Genomic DNA, 16,618 nt, shown 5'->3' with positions numbered 1-16,618 from the left:
CTCTTTCCTGCTCAAGAGATTATGAGTATAAGTCATCCTGGTGGCGTTCTTGGTCCTGCCCTAGCAACGGTCTGTAAATACTGAGTTTCTGTATTGATCACTTTTACAAGTACACTGTAGTACTATGTGCAATAATGAATATGAAAGAACATGTTGTTCTGAGAGTCCCAGGAAAACGGATCTGCTGATGGTTTTTGACACTTTTTTTGAGATGTCTTTCCTCATAGCTTTGTGTACTTTGGACATGTGATGCCTGCTTAACTTCAGATTCAACACACCCACAAAGGTAACATCTACACTGTTATCATTTTGGTGTGGTTTATATCGTTTACATTTATATCATGCCTCTTAGCTGGGCATATTAAAGCCCTTTAGAGACAGCTGTTTTGTTATTGCATATTAAGTACCAGGTCCCGAAGTGATGCTGGTGTGGTGCTGATTACGAGAGACGTGCTGCCTAAATACACTTCCACGAGCAGCACGGCACGCTGTGCCTGCTGAGGGCAGGGGGGCACCGTCGGCGCCTCGCCTGCCAGCCCCTCCGCCTGGCCCTGCTCTCCAGCGGTGCTCCCCCTTGCCTCGCCGTGCTGACTGGATGGTTCAGGGGAGATGGGAATGCCTCCAGCGCGGGCTGCGTGCAACCAGGTAGTGATGGCGAGAGCTGTTGAATTTGCAAAAATAAAACTGGAGCGAGTGACTTGTACTTCGCAATAAGAGAAACTGATTAAAGAGAGCTCAGTTATAGCAGTGGCATTTCTTGGAGTTAATTACCCATGAAGATTCCCTGAATGTACATTATCATGGTTTACATTAGGAAAACTGGATTTTTGGAGACAAGATGTAATCGATCCTTTAGGTTACTGTGAGAAATATATCTGTGATTTAACTCTATTGACAGAGTGATATTTAATCTGGAATCTGTTCAGCCCACATTTTCATGATTAACATTCCTGAAAACTTTACTTTTTTAAGCTAATCTCAGTGCTTGGATATTGTTAGGAAAAGATGCCAAAACACGTTAGTAATACTGAGTGTGTATGCATTTGATAGCTGTCTTGTGGACAAGTCTCTGGACAAAGCCAGTTCAGCAGCATACCCCTGCATCTTCAAGGAGTTGTGTTGACAGTGAGGAAACTGCTTTGTAGCCATGGATAAAAAGGACTGAAGAAACTACAGAATACTTTCCTTTTCAAGGGATGAGTGCAGTTGTAATACTAGTGTTGAACAACTGAAGTGGAGCTTTAATATTTCACAGAAATATCATTCCAGATACTGACATTAGAAAGTTAAGAAATAAATAGTTTTTACTGGGACTTGACCATGTAGTTAGCCATTCCTTATTCAGTACCAAGTCAAAATTAAAAGTCTTTTTTTATGTTTTCTTTAGCATATCTTTATAAACTAAAAAGTCCAATGAGTTTATGAAACGGTCATTGTCTCTTTCCTGTGGGAGAAAGTTGAGACAGTCTTTCAACTGCCTGTGGCTTGGGTTTCATTATGCTTCCAGTATAATTCTTACAATGTTTGCTATTTCTGGCTGCAGCAAAGTCATTGGCTGTATAGTGCAGACAGAGAATACATGCTGTTCTCCTGAATCACCTTAGGCTCAGGTGGTAGAGCTTTATGTAAACCTAAATAGTTTCTCGTGGTTAATACAGGTGGATGTCATTCACTCTCATCAGGTTGAAAGAGGGGTTGGATGGCTCTGAGGTAGATGAAACAACTAAATAGAACAGCTGATTTTGATAGGAAAATGTCAGCATCTTTTTTTATCTTTGGAAGTTATTAATAAAGCAGAACATTAGGGACTGAGATAATCAGGTCAATAACTTGTGTACAGTATTGAGACACACACATATGCAGCTCTATGCAAAGAGGTGTGTAATGGGCAATATTCAATAATAGTTCTGAGGAGGTACCTAACATAGGAATGTTCATATTCCTGGAAAAAAAGAGGTAAAACAAAATAAATGTGGTGACTGTTAGTACATCTGGTTCTGTTTTTGTAGACATGATTATTTTTTTATATTTTGTAGGCTACTTGTTTTTATTTTGTTGAATCAGACCATGATAGAGCAAAAGGGCCATTTTGGCAGCTGCCATCTGTCACATCTCCACAAAACATATTCCCACAGCTGCCGTCATAGATGTTGCTCCACAAAAAAATAATCAAAATTCATGGGCTCTCAGCATTCCCATTGGAGAATGTGGTTTATTTCATCCAAGATCATCATGGATGTTATGTGGGTGAAACCAAACAATCATCGCTCACCAGAATGAACTCACAAACATTACTTATTACAGGACTGAATAATCTAGTTTCCAGTGGGAAAGCATTTCTGACCACCATGGCTACAAAAATACAACTGTATATGTAATTTAAATATTACTCCAGAAGATGGCAATTTCACAACATAGAATCTTTTCCCCTCTAATATTTGCCTGAAAAACAGAGGGACGTGGGTACCAGTCAGGGGAACCAAAAAAGAGATCGCTTACTGCTTCATTTGTGCCATTCACTTTGAAATTAAAGTCTGGTAGCTTAAAGATCTGGTGTAGAAGAGTTCTCTGCTACAGAGCTGAAGTCTGACAGAATGAAGGAATAAAAGATGGTGGTTAAACACCTGGGAAAGCTCAGCATAGGTATCTCATTAGTGCCTGTGGTATTGCTATGTTGCATTTTGTTACTGTTTCCCTTTGAAGACAAGTAGAGCACACTCTTCTCTAAATAACTGTCCACAGATTTAAAGCACAATGGAGTCTGGGTACTTACTAATAATGCTATAATTACAGAAATACTGAAAGCCAGATAATTGGGATGGGAATTTATTTAGTTGGACTACAAATGAGATTCCCTTAACGTACAGGAAATGGACAGGCTTCAATAAAAATGTCTGTGAAACTTGCCTTTTTCTCTTCTGCACTCCAGTCTTTAGCCTATAGGCAACTGATGTAGTGAACATAAATTTGTGGCCAGCAGTATCTCAGGTGGGAAGAGGTGGCGTATGCTTGCCCAGAACTGCAGGAAAGTGAGAAGGCAGATAGACAGACAAACCCTCCTACCCACGCAGGAAATCAACCCACCCAGCAGCTGCATTGTTAAACCCATCAACCCTCTCCGTACCTACATTTTTTTAATTTCGATTTTTAAGTGGGACTTTAAGAACAATTTCTGCGAACGCTGGATGAGTTTCTTGAAAGCTAAGACAAAATGTTATGTACTCTACTCTGCTGCCTGGATAATGTGACATGTACATGCTCTTTCTAGTTTTGTCTCCAAGTAGCATATCATGGAGAGGTTAATTGGATGTGTTATTTTTAAGTAACAGAAAAAGTACATTGGAGAGGAAAAATGAAGCTGCAAAACTTTGGAGAATGCATTAGGGATAAATGTTAGAAATTATATACTGAGGAACATCTAGAGCATTAAGAATATCTGTTAAGGAAGGCCACTTTTTTTCCTAAAACGCTGTCATATGGATATCTCCAGCTTATCTACTTGCTCTTTAATTCATTTTTTTGTCTTGCACTAACGTGGCCATTGTAAAATGTATGAGCCCTGTATGCCAAAGGGAAACAACATAAAGTGCAGCTATGAAAGAAAAAGCTACATGCATTATTTAGAAATACCTATTTTCATTTTCTTGCATAGCATATATAATGCTAATTTTTTTCTTATTTGGTACTTAGTGATTTAGCTCCTCCCAAGTATATTGTAACTTTCATTTCATATCCTGCTTGGATGGAACTCAGATATATCTTTCTTCCCACTCTGTAAGCAGAAGCAGATTAACTCGTTATACTGTAATGTTGGGATTTTTCAAGAATCTCCCTGAGAGATAGGAGCAAAACTAAGGCAAAATTAAGTTTGACAAATGTGTATTCATTTTGGTCTATTTAAGGACATCCTTAATTAGGCTTGTGGTTTTTTTTTTGTTGCTTTCTTAGACCACAGATGTGGCTTAATTCAAAGTACAGATTACTCATGTAAAGGTTATGGCTACATGAGTTGTGCTGTCCAGACCACACTTAATAGGATGAGTGGTCTTCCTGCATGGTGGGCAGGTTTGGTTTTTTTTATAATTATTTGGATATCTGTTATAAGCAGAGTGTCCAGAAAGATCCCCAAACTCCTCACAAGTATAAGGAATTAGAGTAAATGTACTGAAGAATGAAGCAGGTGCTTCAGTATCTTCAAATGTTGTTTTTTTTTTTTTTTTTAACAGTAGCATCCCCTTGGGCATACTTACATTCTGGGTTATGCTGTTGGCCTCTGTTCAAGCGCAGAGCTCAGCTAGACAGGGAGAAAGCTCAAACATGGTGGCGATGAAAATTAGAGAGTTTTGGTCTCACCAATGATATCGGCTGAGAGCCAGTTCTAGGTCATTGTTAATTTAGATGGGTTTTGGGAAGAGTAGGTGAAGGAATGGTTGCTTGATGTCCATGTTTTTTCCTAGTTCTGTCAAATTCAGTATGTCTGTCTTTAAATGGTATTGGTGATAATGTATGTGCACAGCCTGGGAACTGTTTGGTCATTCATGAAGTTCATGCAGTATTTTTTTGATGTATAGTTAAAAACAAACAGACAAACCCCCCAAAAATCAAAAGTGACTTTAACAGGAATGAGTAAACACACTTCAAAATTGTTCAGAGGCTATTCCTCATTATATCCTAATAGAGTAAAAAATAGATATTTTCACCACAGGTAGACAGAGACACCTTAACACAGACATTTGGAGACGCTACTAGAGATGACCCATGGTATTTGAGACATCCCTGTGGGGCTGTGAGATACGATGCAGAATGTGTGGGATATCCAGCCCCATCTGCAGCAGTAGCTGGAGGCCAGGCAGCCTGTGCTGGGCAAGGAATTGAGTCAACGCTGTTTAATTGATAGAAAAGTATCTAGTTTTTTGTGGTGAAGTGTGCTGCGTGGAATATTTAGTTGTGTCACCATTACTGTATTTCTTGAGAATTCGTCATTGAGACCTGTCTTCCCTGGACTTATAAGGCAATAGGGTATTGTCACATAAATACCTAAGAAAGTTACTAGCTGTTGATGTTCCAAGTACAATGTTAACAGGTTAGAGTTGATACTCCTTGTGAAATATGTCTAACACCTTGCGGTCTAATTTGGATTTTGATGTGGAGGAAGTCAATCCTGGAGCTGGGCTAGGAACTGTGTCCCCAGTACTGGTGGCATTTCTATTCCCCGAAGGTTAGGAGTGAGCAGCATCACCAGATTAGCGCTGCTTATTGTATGGCTGAGTCAGGTGCTATCACTGTGACATGTTTTTCCTATTACTTTTGAAATATTTTGTGTCATTCAGCCTTATGTAAAGTACTTAGCTGTCAATAATTTCTGTGACTAAGAGGCTTCATCCTCGTGTCACATTGCCCCCAATTATGACAGCTGCAGAGTCTAGAGAGCTGTGTGCTGTAATGAAGCAAGAGAATTGGAGAAAAGTAAACAATTTTTACAGTAGGTAGGTATGTTAAGATTTTTTTTGAGCAGCATAGGCAACTGGCATTTCAATCACTTTGCATAAGACATTTTGTGGCTGTCAGCCCCCAGATGAAGAGGAGCTGTAATGCAGTATGATAAAATGTCATACCCTAAGGACAGAAAGAACCTGAACATATACAGAAATGTCCCTATGGATAAAGGAGGGATCAAATTATAAGAGCAAGTTGCTTATGTACACTGGTAGTTAAAAACTGCACATTTATTTTCCTATGACCTTTTGTGCTTGAGTCCATAAGTGCTATGGTATTAAGAGTTTTATTCTGAAAAGATAACATTTTTTTGAGTGCATTTCAGTTCACACAAAAGCTAGGGGCTGAAAGCAGTAATTTAGGGCACGCACAGTTCACACAGCACTGAACTTCTAGTTTCTCATGCTGTGCCAATTACCTTTGTTTTACTACTAATGCATTTCAATTCTGCTTAGCAGTAGCACTGCATTTTTCAATTTTTTTCTATGATTTTAATATAAAACTGAAATTGTGCCAAGCAGCATCATAGCTCTGGTCTACGGGCAGATGGATTTGAGTCCACCATGTTCATGTTCCACATCACCTTAATTGGAACATGAGCCCATCTCCAAAGGCATATTTAATGATGTTCTTCATCTGGCTGCATAAACTTGCTTCCCAAAAGAAATCTAATTAGAATTTAGTCATCAGATATCCTAACAACTACAATTTTAAAATTCTCCTGAATAACTTACATGCACAAGAGTTAAAATATAGCAGCTTGTCCTGTGCAAGACAGTTCCATCACCAGCATGTGGTGAGGTGGGCTGGTGAGGGAATTCTGAGCCTATCCTAGGCGTTACATAAACTTGCTTTCGTCAGAAACATGGCCAGCTGTTTTTTCTTTGCTGGGAAAACACGAAAAAAGTGGGAACTGAAACTACTAGTAAAAGGAAGGTTAAAAAGCATATAGGGAGGCAGTTCAAGATGCTTATAGCTTCCAGTAGGTTGCCAAGACACGATTTTAAAGCTACCAGTCTGATAACATCCCTTGAATGTGACCATATGCAATGCCAGAGATGTGTACCTGAGCAAAATAACTGGTCTGGCAAATGCTTACGCAGCTGGTGAGGGGTACAAATGTGTAGGGTAAAATAAGAACCCGTATACTGGCTCTTTGCTCCCCTGGACAGAAGCATGCTCCAGAACCTGAGCGGCTTGCTCTTAGTAAAGCTTCAGAGGAGGACAAAGCTGCCCCAGGGTGTGCACTGATACTGCTTATCGTATTTTTATTACTTGTTTACTACAAATAAAAATATTGTAGCAGCTGAAATGTTTCAGCATTACAGATTTCATTATTTTCAGATCTGAAGTGCAGTGTGTCTGATCCTAATTGCACAATTTAAATACTAATAATCATTCAGCTGGGCGAGTCCTCTGTGTATTACAGATAATAATCGTTGTTTTAGAAAATATATATAATGGGTCCACATTAGTCATCTGTGTAATTCACTGAAGCTGAGACAAATGTAATAAAATGACCCCTGAGTAAAGAGATCTTTTTGTTTTGTTTCTGGAGGGGGAAAATTTTCCTGAAACACTGTTACTCCTGGGTGAGCTGACTATTTTTTACCTTCATTATACTCCTGTTTTCCACTGCACTGCAAAGCATGAATAAGCCTGTGGCCACTTTTCTCTGATGGTTTACCCCCCATATTTCTCTGTGTTAATTTTTTTATTTCTGTGCTCACCAAGTCTGAGCTTGCTTGCCAATGATTGAAATTCTGGACTGAGCAGTACCACTTAGACTAATTTATTTAATTCTTCCGAAATGCTTTGCTTTGGAGTTATATTTATCAGCAGTCTATCTTCCCTGTGCTATACCTTCCAACTATTAAACTGCCTACAAAGCAGAGATTTAAAGAGAAGCAATCTATTTCCATTGCAGTTATAATGAGATAATCTCCTCAAAAGGTGCCTTCTTTAATTACCTATATAACTTCTTTAATATTGTAACAGTGGTTTGGTTGAAATACAAGAGCAAAAATATAAATAGCATATAAATTACAAGGCCATAGTTCACCTCAGACTACTATCTAGGTGAGCTGCTCAGTCTATCTCATGCCATATCTGAGGAAAAATAAGGATAATTTGGGATTCTGTGCCAGCAGCTGCCTTCCTCCCCCTCCTCAGCCCTGCTCGCAGAGCTTGGGCTCATGGGATGCTCCAGCTTTCCTAGTACAGAAACACTGAAATGGTGGAAAGAAATCTTAAGGAGTAAAAATTATGGTAGTTTTTAGTGAAAGTGGATCAGCCTTTGCCATAAAGGCTGTCAATATAAGGACATATAGAGTTAGAGCACAGGAACTGAGCGGGCAGCGGGGATCTACATACATTTGTGAAATGGTAGCAATGGTACAAACTAGCACCTTGCAGCCAGTCTGACTGGAGATCTGCACACAGCGGGGGAAATACCCTCCTCCGGCTGTAGGGTAATTGTACAGCAGCCGTGTGCGGCGACTGGCAGGCTGCGTTTCCTCTGGGTGGGATCGGCAACAGCTCCCGGAGTCCCACTCTGCAATTGTCTTGGTGCTGCTTTTCAGTATGTCATTTCAGTGGAGTCAGGGTGGTAAGCAGACATGTTGCTGACATGACTGAAACTGTTGCTGTATTGGTGCTACGTTTGAGCAACCACAGAAAAGAGAGAATACAAGCAGCTGACGTTTTCCTTTAAAAAAGCTTTTCTGTCTAAATTTAGAAAATTCTTTGCCAAGTCTCCCAGGGATCTTTCCAGAGACAGTAAAAGTGCTCATAAATAACCCCGCACCCTAGTAACAATACATAACACAGCCTGGATTGCTGGGATTTCAGCATCCCCTGACCAGCTGGGTACTGTGCAGCTGTCAGGGCTCTGCAGCTTCCCTGTATTGCTGACTGCCTATAATTAAAGAAAAAAATTCTAGCAGAAAAGATTTGTATTGTGTTTTTGGAGTTTTTGTTAACTCTTACTAGTGCGACATTTCTTCTTGTTTAGTTACTATCAGTAAAAAAGTGAGTCTGTGGCATGAGAAATCTGCGCGAGCAGCAGCGGCAGCTCTTTGCCAGCCCAAAGCTGTGTTGCGCTCTCACTGGGCTCTTGAGCCTAAACAGTATCTAAAGTCCTTGGCCCCATAATGCTTGCCTCTTTTCCCTCATTTTTGCCACAGGTAGGGGAATTCAGAGCCCATGCTGCGGAATGGACAGCCAACGTCACTGCAGAGTTCAAAGAAACTCGAAGGCGCCTGAGCGTGGAGATCTATGACAAGTTCCAGCGGGCTACCTCTATCAAAAGGAAGCTCTCTGCAGAACTCGCTGTCAACCACAATCAAGACCTGACTCCTTGCAAGAGAACCCTGTCGGTCAACCATCTCACCAGTGAGAAGGACATCTTGCCAGCTCTAACAAAGACGGACAGCATTTACATGAATGGTTTGACACCGCACTGTGCAGCAGAAGAGATAGCTGTTATTGAAAACATTAAGTAGCTGTGACTTTGGATCCCAGTCCTTGAGAAGCTCTTGGCTTAGACTAGCCATATACCTTTTTTTCCTCCACTCTGTCAATGATCAATGCTAATAGCATTTTATATGTGTGCATGAGTTCCACAGAAACTACAGTCCAGAGTTACCATCGCATCTCTTCAAAGACACAAAGATGAATGGCACTTCTGTTATCGAAAGATGCTGGAACAAGCGATGTCTTCTGCCTTTATCTGCCCAGACTGTTTTTCACTTCTCCTAATGTGCCATATGGCCTCAAGAATGAATCACACTTGTTTATGGTAACAATGTAGCTTTGAGGGATCAGTCCTTAAAATTTCAGGGTCTACCTTACTGAGCCTAGGAATGGACCATTTCTGGACTACAACACACTTGTAAATGGCAAGAAATTCTTATGCAGCCTTTTACCTAAGAAATTTTTGTCAGTGCCTTATCTTTTGAAGAACCAGAACCTCTACAGTTCCTGTACGGTTTTTGTTTGTTTGTTTTTTTGCATGAGAAGTGTATTTCATTTGAGCTTTCATTCTTCTTGAAATGATGGTGTTTTAAAGGTGTCTGTCAAAGATACCAACCAGCATGAATGAATGCCAAAACTCAACAATCATCAAATGATGTTCTTAGCTCTAAATTTAAAGGCACTGCAGTTTCAAAAGTTGCAAACATGTCCCCCAGAAGCATTTTGTTTTACTCAGGTCCAGCTGATACTTGTTCACACTGACTTGTAGAATTTGCAGACCCTCTTCAGGTCTTATTTTTTCAAGCAGTGTTCAGCAGTTGTTTTTCTCTGCGTCAGATGTACCAAAAAATCTGCAGCTTATCTATCACTAAATTATTTGGTAGATGACAAGAGCAAATACAAATTACTATTTTGAGGAGAGGCAGGAGAGGCTTTTAATTGCTGTATTCTAATAACCACATCCAGAAAACAATGCAGCAAAATACAGCGATTTTTAATAAGCATAAACCTTCTGCCACATACGTGCTCTATGAAAAGGATTCTTAACTTCCTCTTTAAGTCAAGTCACACCAGACGCCATATGATATTTTACCCAGGAATCCTGCTGGAGTGCTTTCCTGAATGTCACACTGTACAGTGGCTGCCTGTGCCGGAGCTGTGACTAACATGGGAATGCAATTGAAACTGGTATCACTGTGACTTTCTACATTTCAAATAGAGATGGCTCTGAATATATGTGCAGGCATGAAGAAGAGCTGATAAATAGCACAATCTGAATACCGATGATTGTTCAGACAGGATAGGCTGACGAGAAGCAGATCTAAACCAGACTATGGGTTTTCTTTATTGGTTTTAAGAAAACACATTAACTTTAATTTTGTATCTTCTGTTTTGCTTATAGGTGTACATGAGATTCAGAAGAAATGCAGGATGGAATGGATAATTTTGCATTTTTTTCTTGTGTTAGTCTATTGTAACCTGGCTGTACATAAAATGAATAGAACAGGCCTTAAAGAATAATTTAGGCTCTGTGTAATTTAAAGAATGGGACTTTGCTGATTGGGCATGATTCAAGTGGCAAATCTTACAGCATCTCTGACCGTTAGATAACATGCAAGATATGAATGTTAATGTTTTTTTGGATGCTTAGCTTGTTTTCTAATAAATATAAGTTAATATGTAAATTCAGTCAATTCAGTGTAAATATCAGTCAATTAACATTTACAGAGAGTACGCTTTTAAAACTAAGGAAGTTCCATGACACAGCACCGAGCAATTCTCTTATAACAAAGACCCTTGTCTCCCCAGCACAGTGTTCTGAATGTCCACATGGCAAGGGTTCGTCTTGCCATGTATAAACTGTGAATTGTAATGAAAAATAAAGTTTTTAATTAAAATAAGCTTTTCTGAATCTCCTGCTTGCTACAACTGGAATGCTAAGAAATAATTTGTGAAACTGATTTTTGTGCTTTCATTGGCTACAGAGCATAGCAGTTTGCCACCTGCTTTAATTTAAGCTGGTTTAGCAATACAGGCTTGACTCACCCAGCACAGAAATTATTTTTTTTTTTTCCCTTGATATTAAAAATAATGCTCTTTGGTTGCTGTACCTTAAGTTGTGTTTCTTGCTATTTTGTTTCAAAAACTTGGCAGGCTGCAGTTTCTCCTTTCATGTGCTACAGAGCTGATGGCAATTGCTCTGTCTTTGCACTGAGGGAGGCGTGGGGAGCTCTGACCTGCTGTCCTGCCAGTTCTCCTGGTAACCTTCTGCAGAAGTGTGGGAACGAGCAGCTCTAAGGGCAGCAGCCTTTCACACCAGAGCAGTCATTTCTGCAGTAAATATTTTACAACGGCCTCTTGAATTAGGTCTTGGCCAAGGGAAGGATAGCCTGCAACTGTGTGGTGGTAAGTGAAGAGGACTGTTTTCTTACATCATTCCAATCTGATTTGCGTGGGATGTGTCTCAGTGCCTTTTGGATCTGATTTTCAGAAAGGGACTGGTAATGTTTAATGTTTATTGTCTTTGACACTCAGAGATGTGATATCTTAGGTTAAACCCTTGGACCATTCAAACCAGTTTGTTTCCATTTACCAACCTATAGAAGTGAGTGTCTGTGTGGTTTCTTTAATTTTAAAAAAACTTTTGGGTATCTCAGGACCTGCTGAAAAGAGTACGTTGTTTTGAGATCCTGTGACAATGTTTGAGACATTAGTATGGATATTTGTTAAATCCATTCAGCGTTTATTTACCTTGACTTTGTATATGAACTCTGGGAAAAGAACCCCTGTTAATTTATATATAAAAGATATTGTGTCTTTTTTCACTTTTGTAACAGATCTAAATTATCCTGCCTTATCAAACTAGATTTGCCTGTTTGGAACAAAGCATTAACAAATAAAATCCTTTATTTGTAAGTTTAATAACTGAAGAAGAAGAAAAGATGCAACAGTCCAGATGGTATAAGTAGGCAGAGTTATCATGATCCAAATGTATCTAGTACCATTAATGTTATTGGAAAATCTTTTTCTCCCTCTCCACATACAGTGATAGATCGCAAATGCTGAGGATGGCTAAGTGAATTTATAAAACTTGATGAACTCTATAAAGGTTTTTCTTTTCGTTCCTGTAAGAGCAGACTTTTGTATTAAAAACCCGTCTTTCTTGCCTCTGGAAATTTTGCATAGCTCACTTTTCCCTTCCAAATATGGAGCTATAAAAGTATGAATTAGGACTTAATGAAAATCCATTTGTAACCTCCTTTCTCTCACACATACATGGGGACATTTCCAGATCGTTAGGATACTTGCTACTTAAGCAAGTTTGTGAAAATGGTATTTCAGTTTGGTAGAGGGCTGTTTTCATTTGTACTGCCAATCAAATACCATAAAAAAAGACATTGGCAAAACATTTTGGATGAGAGACAAGTTCTAGCACATAAGAATCTGCAAAGGCACATGTACCACCTAACAAAATAATTTATTTCTCAGTGTTAGAGGAAACATCACATTAATAAAAATTATCTGAAATCTGTTAGAGAAGTAGCTAGAGATAATCTGTATTGTTTACTGTTGCCTATGATAATCTTGCCTTTTTTTGCATTCTCTGGTGTACTACATCTGGTAAAGTGTCTATGTTGGCCAAAGCCTTGATTTTTGGATAGCCCTGAATTGACAGGCAGGGAGATCAATTTGCAGAGAATTTGTTCCATGCCCCATTCTTGCTTGAGTACCTGGGCAAGAGCCTACTTTGGCATCCCCTCCATTTTTTTGTAGCTCCAGGCTGCCTGTCCTCCTTTTTCTAATATTTAGGCAGCCTTGAGGTGCTACTGTCTGAGCTGCAAACAGCCTGGAAGGATCAAACCCAGAAGCTTGCTGAATCTCATGAACATCTTAGCCGTGCCTTCCCTCTCTTCACCACTTCCTGAAACTTTTTTTGATACAACAGGAGGAAAGCTGGAGGGTAACATAGGAACCCACAGAAGTGCTAAACCTCTAAAGGGACCATCCTTGAACTGGAATGGACCTTCCTTAGGTCACAAAGCAAACCATAAGACCAGGATGACAGATGGGAAAGAAGCTGGTCTGTATGTTTGTTTGGAGTTCTTGCTGCTCCAGCATTATTTCTACACCAATGACCTCTATGTAGGAATACAACATGCCCTGGGGAAGAAGAAACGGAAGGCTGCTCTACTTAGAGTCAACCCTACATGCACATCACAAGTCTATATATGTATATAACTTTATTTCCTGGGAAGGAAATTTTCCTGTCAGGGAAACGACATATAGTGTCGAAATACAGCAGGAATATTGCTAATAAATTGCTGTTGTACAGTTATGTGGTAACTACCTTTTCTTTCCTACCTTGCAGTACTGTTTGAAAGGAAAGGATTTTATATATTAAGAGAAATACATATTTTACATGAATTTGTCAGAGTTAAAGTAATTATTTTGTCATAGAAACATGAATAAGATTTTTTTTTTGTTTGTGTTGCCCTGCAGATTTAAATGAACAACGTAACCTTACTGCAAATAAGGTGTTCCATTTGGGAAAAATAGAGAAGATGCTGATTTACTGTTATTATGTCCTGTTTTCGGCTGGGATAGAGTTAATTTTCTTCTTAGTAGCTGGTACAGTGCTGTGTTCTGGATTTAGTATGAAAATAATGTTGATAACACGCTGATGTTTTAGCTGTTGCTAAGTAGTGCTTATCCTAAGTCAAGGATTTTTCAGTTTCCCATGCTCTGCCAGCAAGCAGGTGTGCAAGAAGCTGGGAGGGAAAATAGCCAGGGCAGCTGACCCGAACTAGCCAAAGGGATATTCCATACCCTAGAACATCATACCCAGTATATAAACAGTGGGGAGTTGGCCAGGAGGCACAGATCGCTGCTCAGGCATCGGTCAGCGGGTGGTGAGCAATTACATTGTGCATCATTTGTCTTTTCCTGGGTTTTATTTCTCTCTCTTTTTATTATATTCCTTTTCATTACAATTATTATTATCATGTTTTATTATTGTTGTTCTTATATTTTATTTTAGTTATTAAACTGTTCTTATCTCAACCCATGAGTTTTACTTTTTTTTCCGATTCCCCTCCCCATCCCACTGGGAGCAGGGAGGAGTGAGCGAGCAGCTGCGTGGTGCTTCGTTGCTGGCTGGGGTTAAACCATGACAATTAGAAATAAAAAGCTGTTGAGCTACACAGAGATATTAAAAACGCTAGCTCTTTCATTTGAGCAAGCATTCTCTGCTTTGCCAAATTATTGTTACAATTGTAAAGAGCCTGTATGAGAATTGATTGGAATACGTTTATTATACTTAGAAAATTTGAACGTTTTAATTTTAGGCCATTGCTTATCTTGCTTTCACAAACTTTCAGAGGAATATGTTGAATAAGTTTATAAACAGGTATGTTACTTATTGTAGAACAACATCATTTTACCCTTTATACATAACAGCTGATACAGTAGCTTGTACAGCTTTTTATTCTGGACCCAGATATATTCGTGCCTTCAGTATGTATCGACATTGTTGTATCATCTTAAATTGACTAAAAAACCCACTTTGGTACATTGACTATTGTTTCATGTAAACTTAGTGATTTGAAAATATAGCTCAATTTAAAATCAGTATCTTAGAAAACCAATGGATTTCACAACTGTTTATGAATTATAGCAGTCCATCTCCACTGGTGATGTAATAAATAATATATTAGTTATTTCTGAATGTTTAGCTGTTTTTCTAGTCTATTTGCTGTAGACAGATAATTATAAAGAAAGCAACTCATCTCTCTATGGTTTGTAATTAACACACTATGACCAGGCTACCGGTATTAGAATTCTTTGTGACTAAAACTGGGATAATACGTTGTGTTCTGTCTCCACTGTTATTATTAGTAGCGTTCATTAAATGCTCTGGGTGCACTATTTTTTCTGGGAATGTCACAAGAGTGTTTATATAGACATCCTTAGTCTGACTTTGGCAAATGAATGTCCTCAGTGAGAAACTCCTTTAGAAGGATTTACTACTTTAACTCAATTGTTAATTCTAGCTAATTCTCAAGACTAATTATATGCAGCCAGATCCTCATCCTCCAGAGAAAGGCATATAATATGCGTATAAGAGAGATCCTGATGGGAATGTACTATTTGCCATTAGTAATAAATAACAATATTCTCCAGAAGATGAACAACAGCCTGAAATGACTTCTTAAATAGTAGTTTAGTGATGGCTCCTTTTTTAAACTTGCGCTATTGATCCTTCAAATTAAACAGGGAGGTCTGAGAAGTTTTGCTGAAGAGGTACATCTTTCTCAGTAAGTGTATTTTAGTCTTGTTTGGCTCAGAGGAAATAGAGACTAACTTTGCTGGATGACTAGAAATACGAATCTATTTGTTAAAAATTCTCTCATGGGAACATGAGAGAATATGTTGCTATACTGTTGATTCTGACTTTTATACCAGTCACAAATCTGCTCCTGTTTTGTGTGGATTTTGCATTTTCTCCAAAGATTATAGTATTCGGTATTCAGGCGCTCAAGCATGCTAGAGTAGAGTGGTGGAAAGCTGTTCCTGAAGTTTTTTTCCAAGATCATGGAAAGTTTTGTCCAAAGTTCCCCTATATTTTCTACAAATTTCCTGAGAGTTGAGTGCCAAACTCAACAGGGCTATACGAGTATTAAAGTTAATAGTCTGAAAGGGGCAAATATAGGATGTGCCCACACGAGGTACAGTGCTTCCTGCAGCGGACAATTCCTGATTCAAGTCCACTAGATCTGGCGGTAAACATGATAAAGAAAGGTTCTGCTTTAACTAGCACAGCCATACTTAGCATACCCTTCTCTGTCATGTATAGGGCATTTAGAATAATTTGCCACCTTTGCTTGTTCTGTAGCAGAAGAGAGGGAATTTTACAGATTTAAAGGCATTGTATTGCACATTTGGACAGAATAATAGCCCAAGAGTTGCAGTCTAGGCCCTTCTGAACTACAGAGTGAAAAGTCATAAAGTTTGAATGCTTTTTTAATAGAGAATACCTTAGTGGTTTGTAGCAAAAAGGAAGATAAAAAATTAGGCTCCACTGTGAAAAGTGAAAGTGGGAGTAACATGTCATGTACTATTGTGTGCTTTATAAAGTGGAGGTGGTACAGGCACAAAGACCTTTTCATTTCTCAGTGTCCTTAGAGACTGTCAGAAGAGAGTCAGAGTGTAGCCTGCATTATATCAGTGTACTCTTGCTCTTTTGCAATGCTTTTGCAAGCTCTGAATGTGCCCCAGCTATAAATGTATTATACCTTTCTGGGTGCCAGTTGACTAACGATGATGGGATAGCTTGAAAGGGAAGAAGCTTTCTCTCTTGCTTGTGCTGCACAGGTGGAGTAAGAAGAGATGGGTTTGGCCTTTGTAGGACAGGAGCAGCCTTTGGGAACAGGCACTCCACAGCTGAATGCTAGATGAAATTCATTTTTTCCAATATGAAGCCCTTAAAACACTGTTTTACGCAGAGAACAGGTTTTGAAAAAATGGATTCCTATTTGCTCCATCAAGTTCAGAGCAGAGGCTGCAGTTTTGTTTTACCACTGCAGCTGCATGCTGCTTTTGAGCTTGGCCTGTCTTTTAATGAGCAAGACTTTAGTACAAAATTAGCACT

The 16,618-nt window shown here is 39.1% G+C and overlaps 1 protein-coding gene across 1 annotated transcript in view; it reads left to right on the top strand.

The window, feature by feature from the left end:
• The window catches only part of KCNK2 (potassium two pore domain channel subfamily K member 2), a gene marked incomplete at its 5' end in the record, with an annotated part of 77,770 nt that extends 66,907 nt beyond the window's left edge, over positions 1 to 10,863 (top strand). The window contains one exon of the mRNA XM_050893113.1: positions 8,682 to 10,863. Coding sequence (XP_050749070.1) covers positions 8,682 to 8,999 — 318 coding nt within the window. The remainder of the gene's footprint in view (positions 1 to 8,681) is intronic.
• Between the last annotated feature and the right edge of the window lie 5,755 nt (positions 10,864 to 16,618).

The sequence above is a fragment of the Gymnogyps californianus genome, chromosome 3 (assembly GCF_018139145.2).
Source record: "Gymnogyps californianus isolate 813 chromosome 3, ASM1813914v2, whole genome shotgun sequence".
NCBI lineage: Eukaryota > Metazoa > Chordata > Aves > Accipitriformes > Cathartidae > Gymnogyps > Gymnogyps californianus.
Note: the sequence above shows the minus strand (reverse complement) of the source record. Positions and strands in the feature narration are given on the sequence as shown.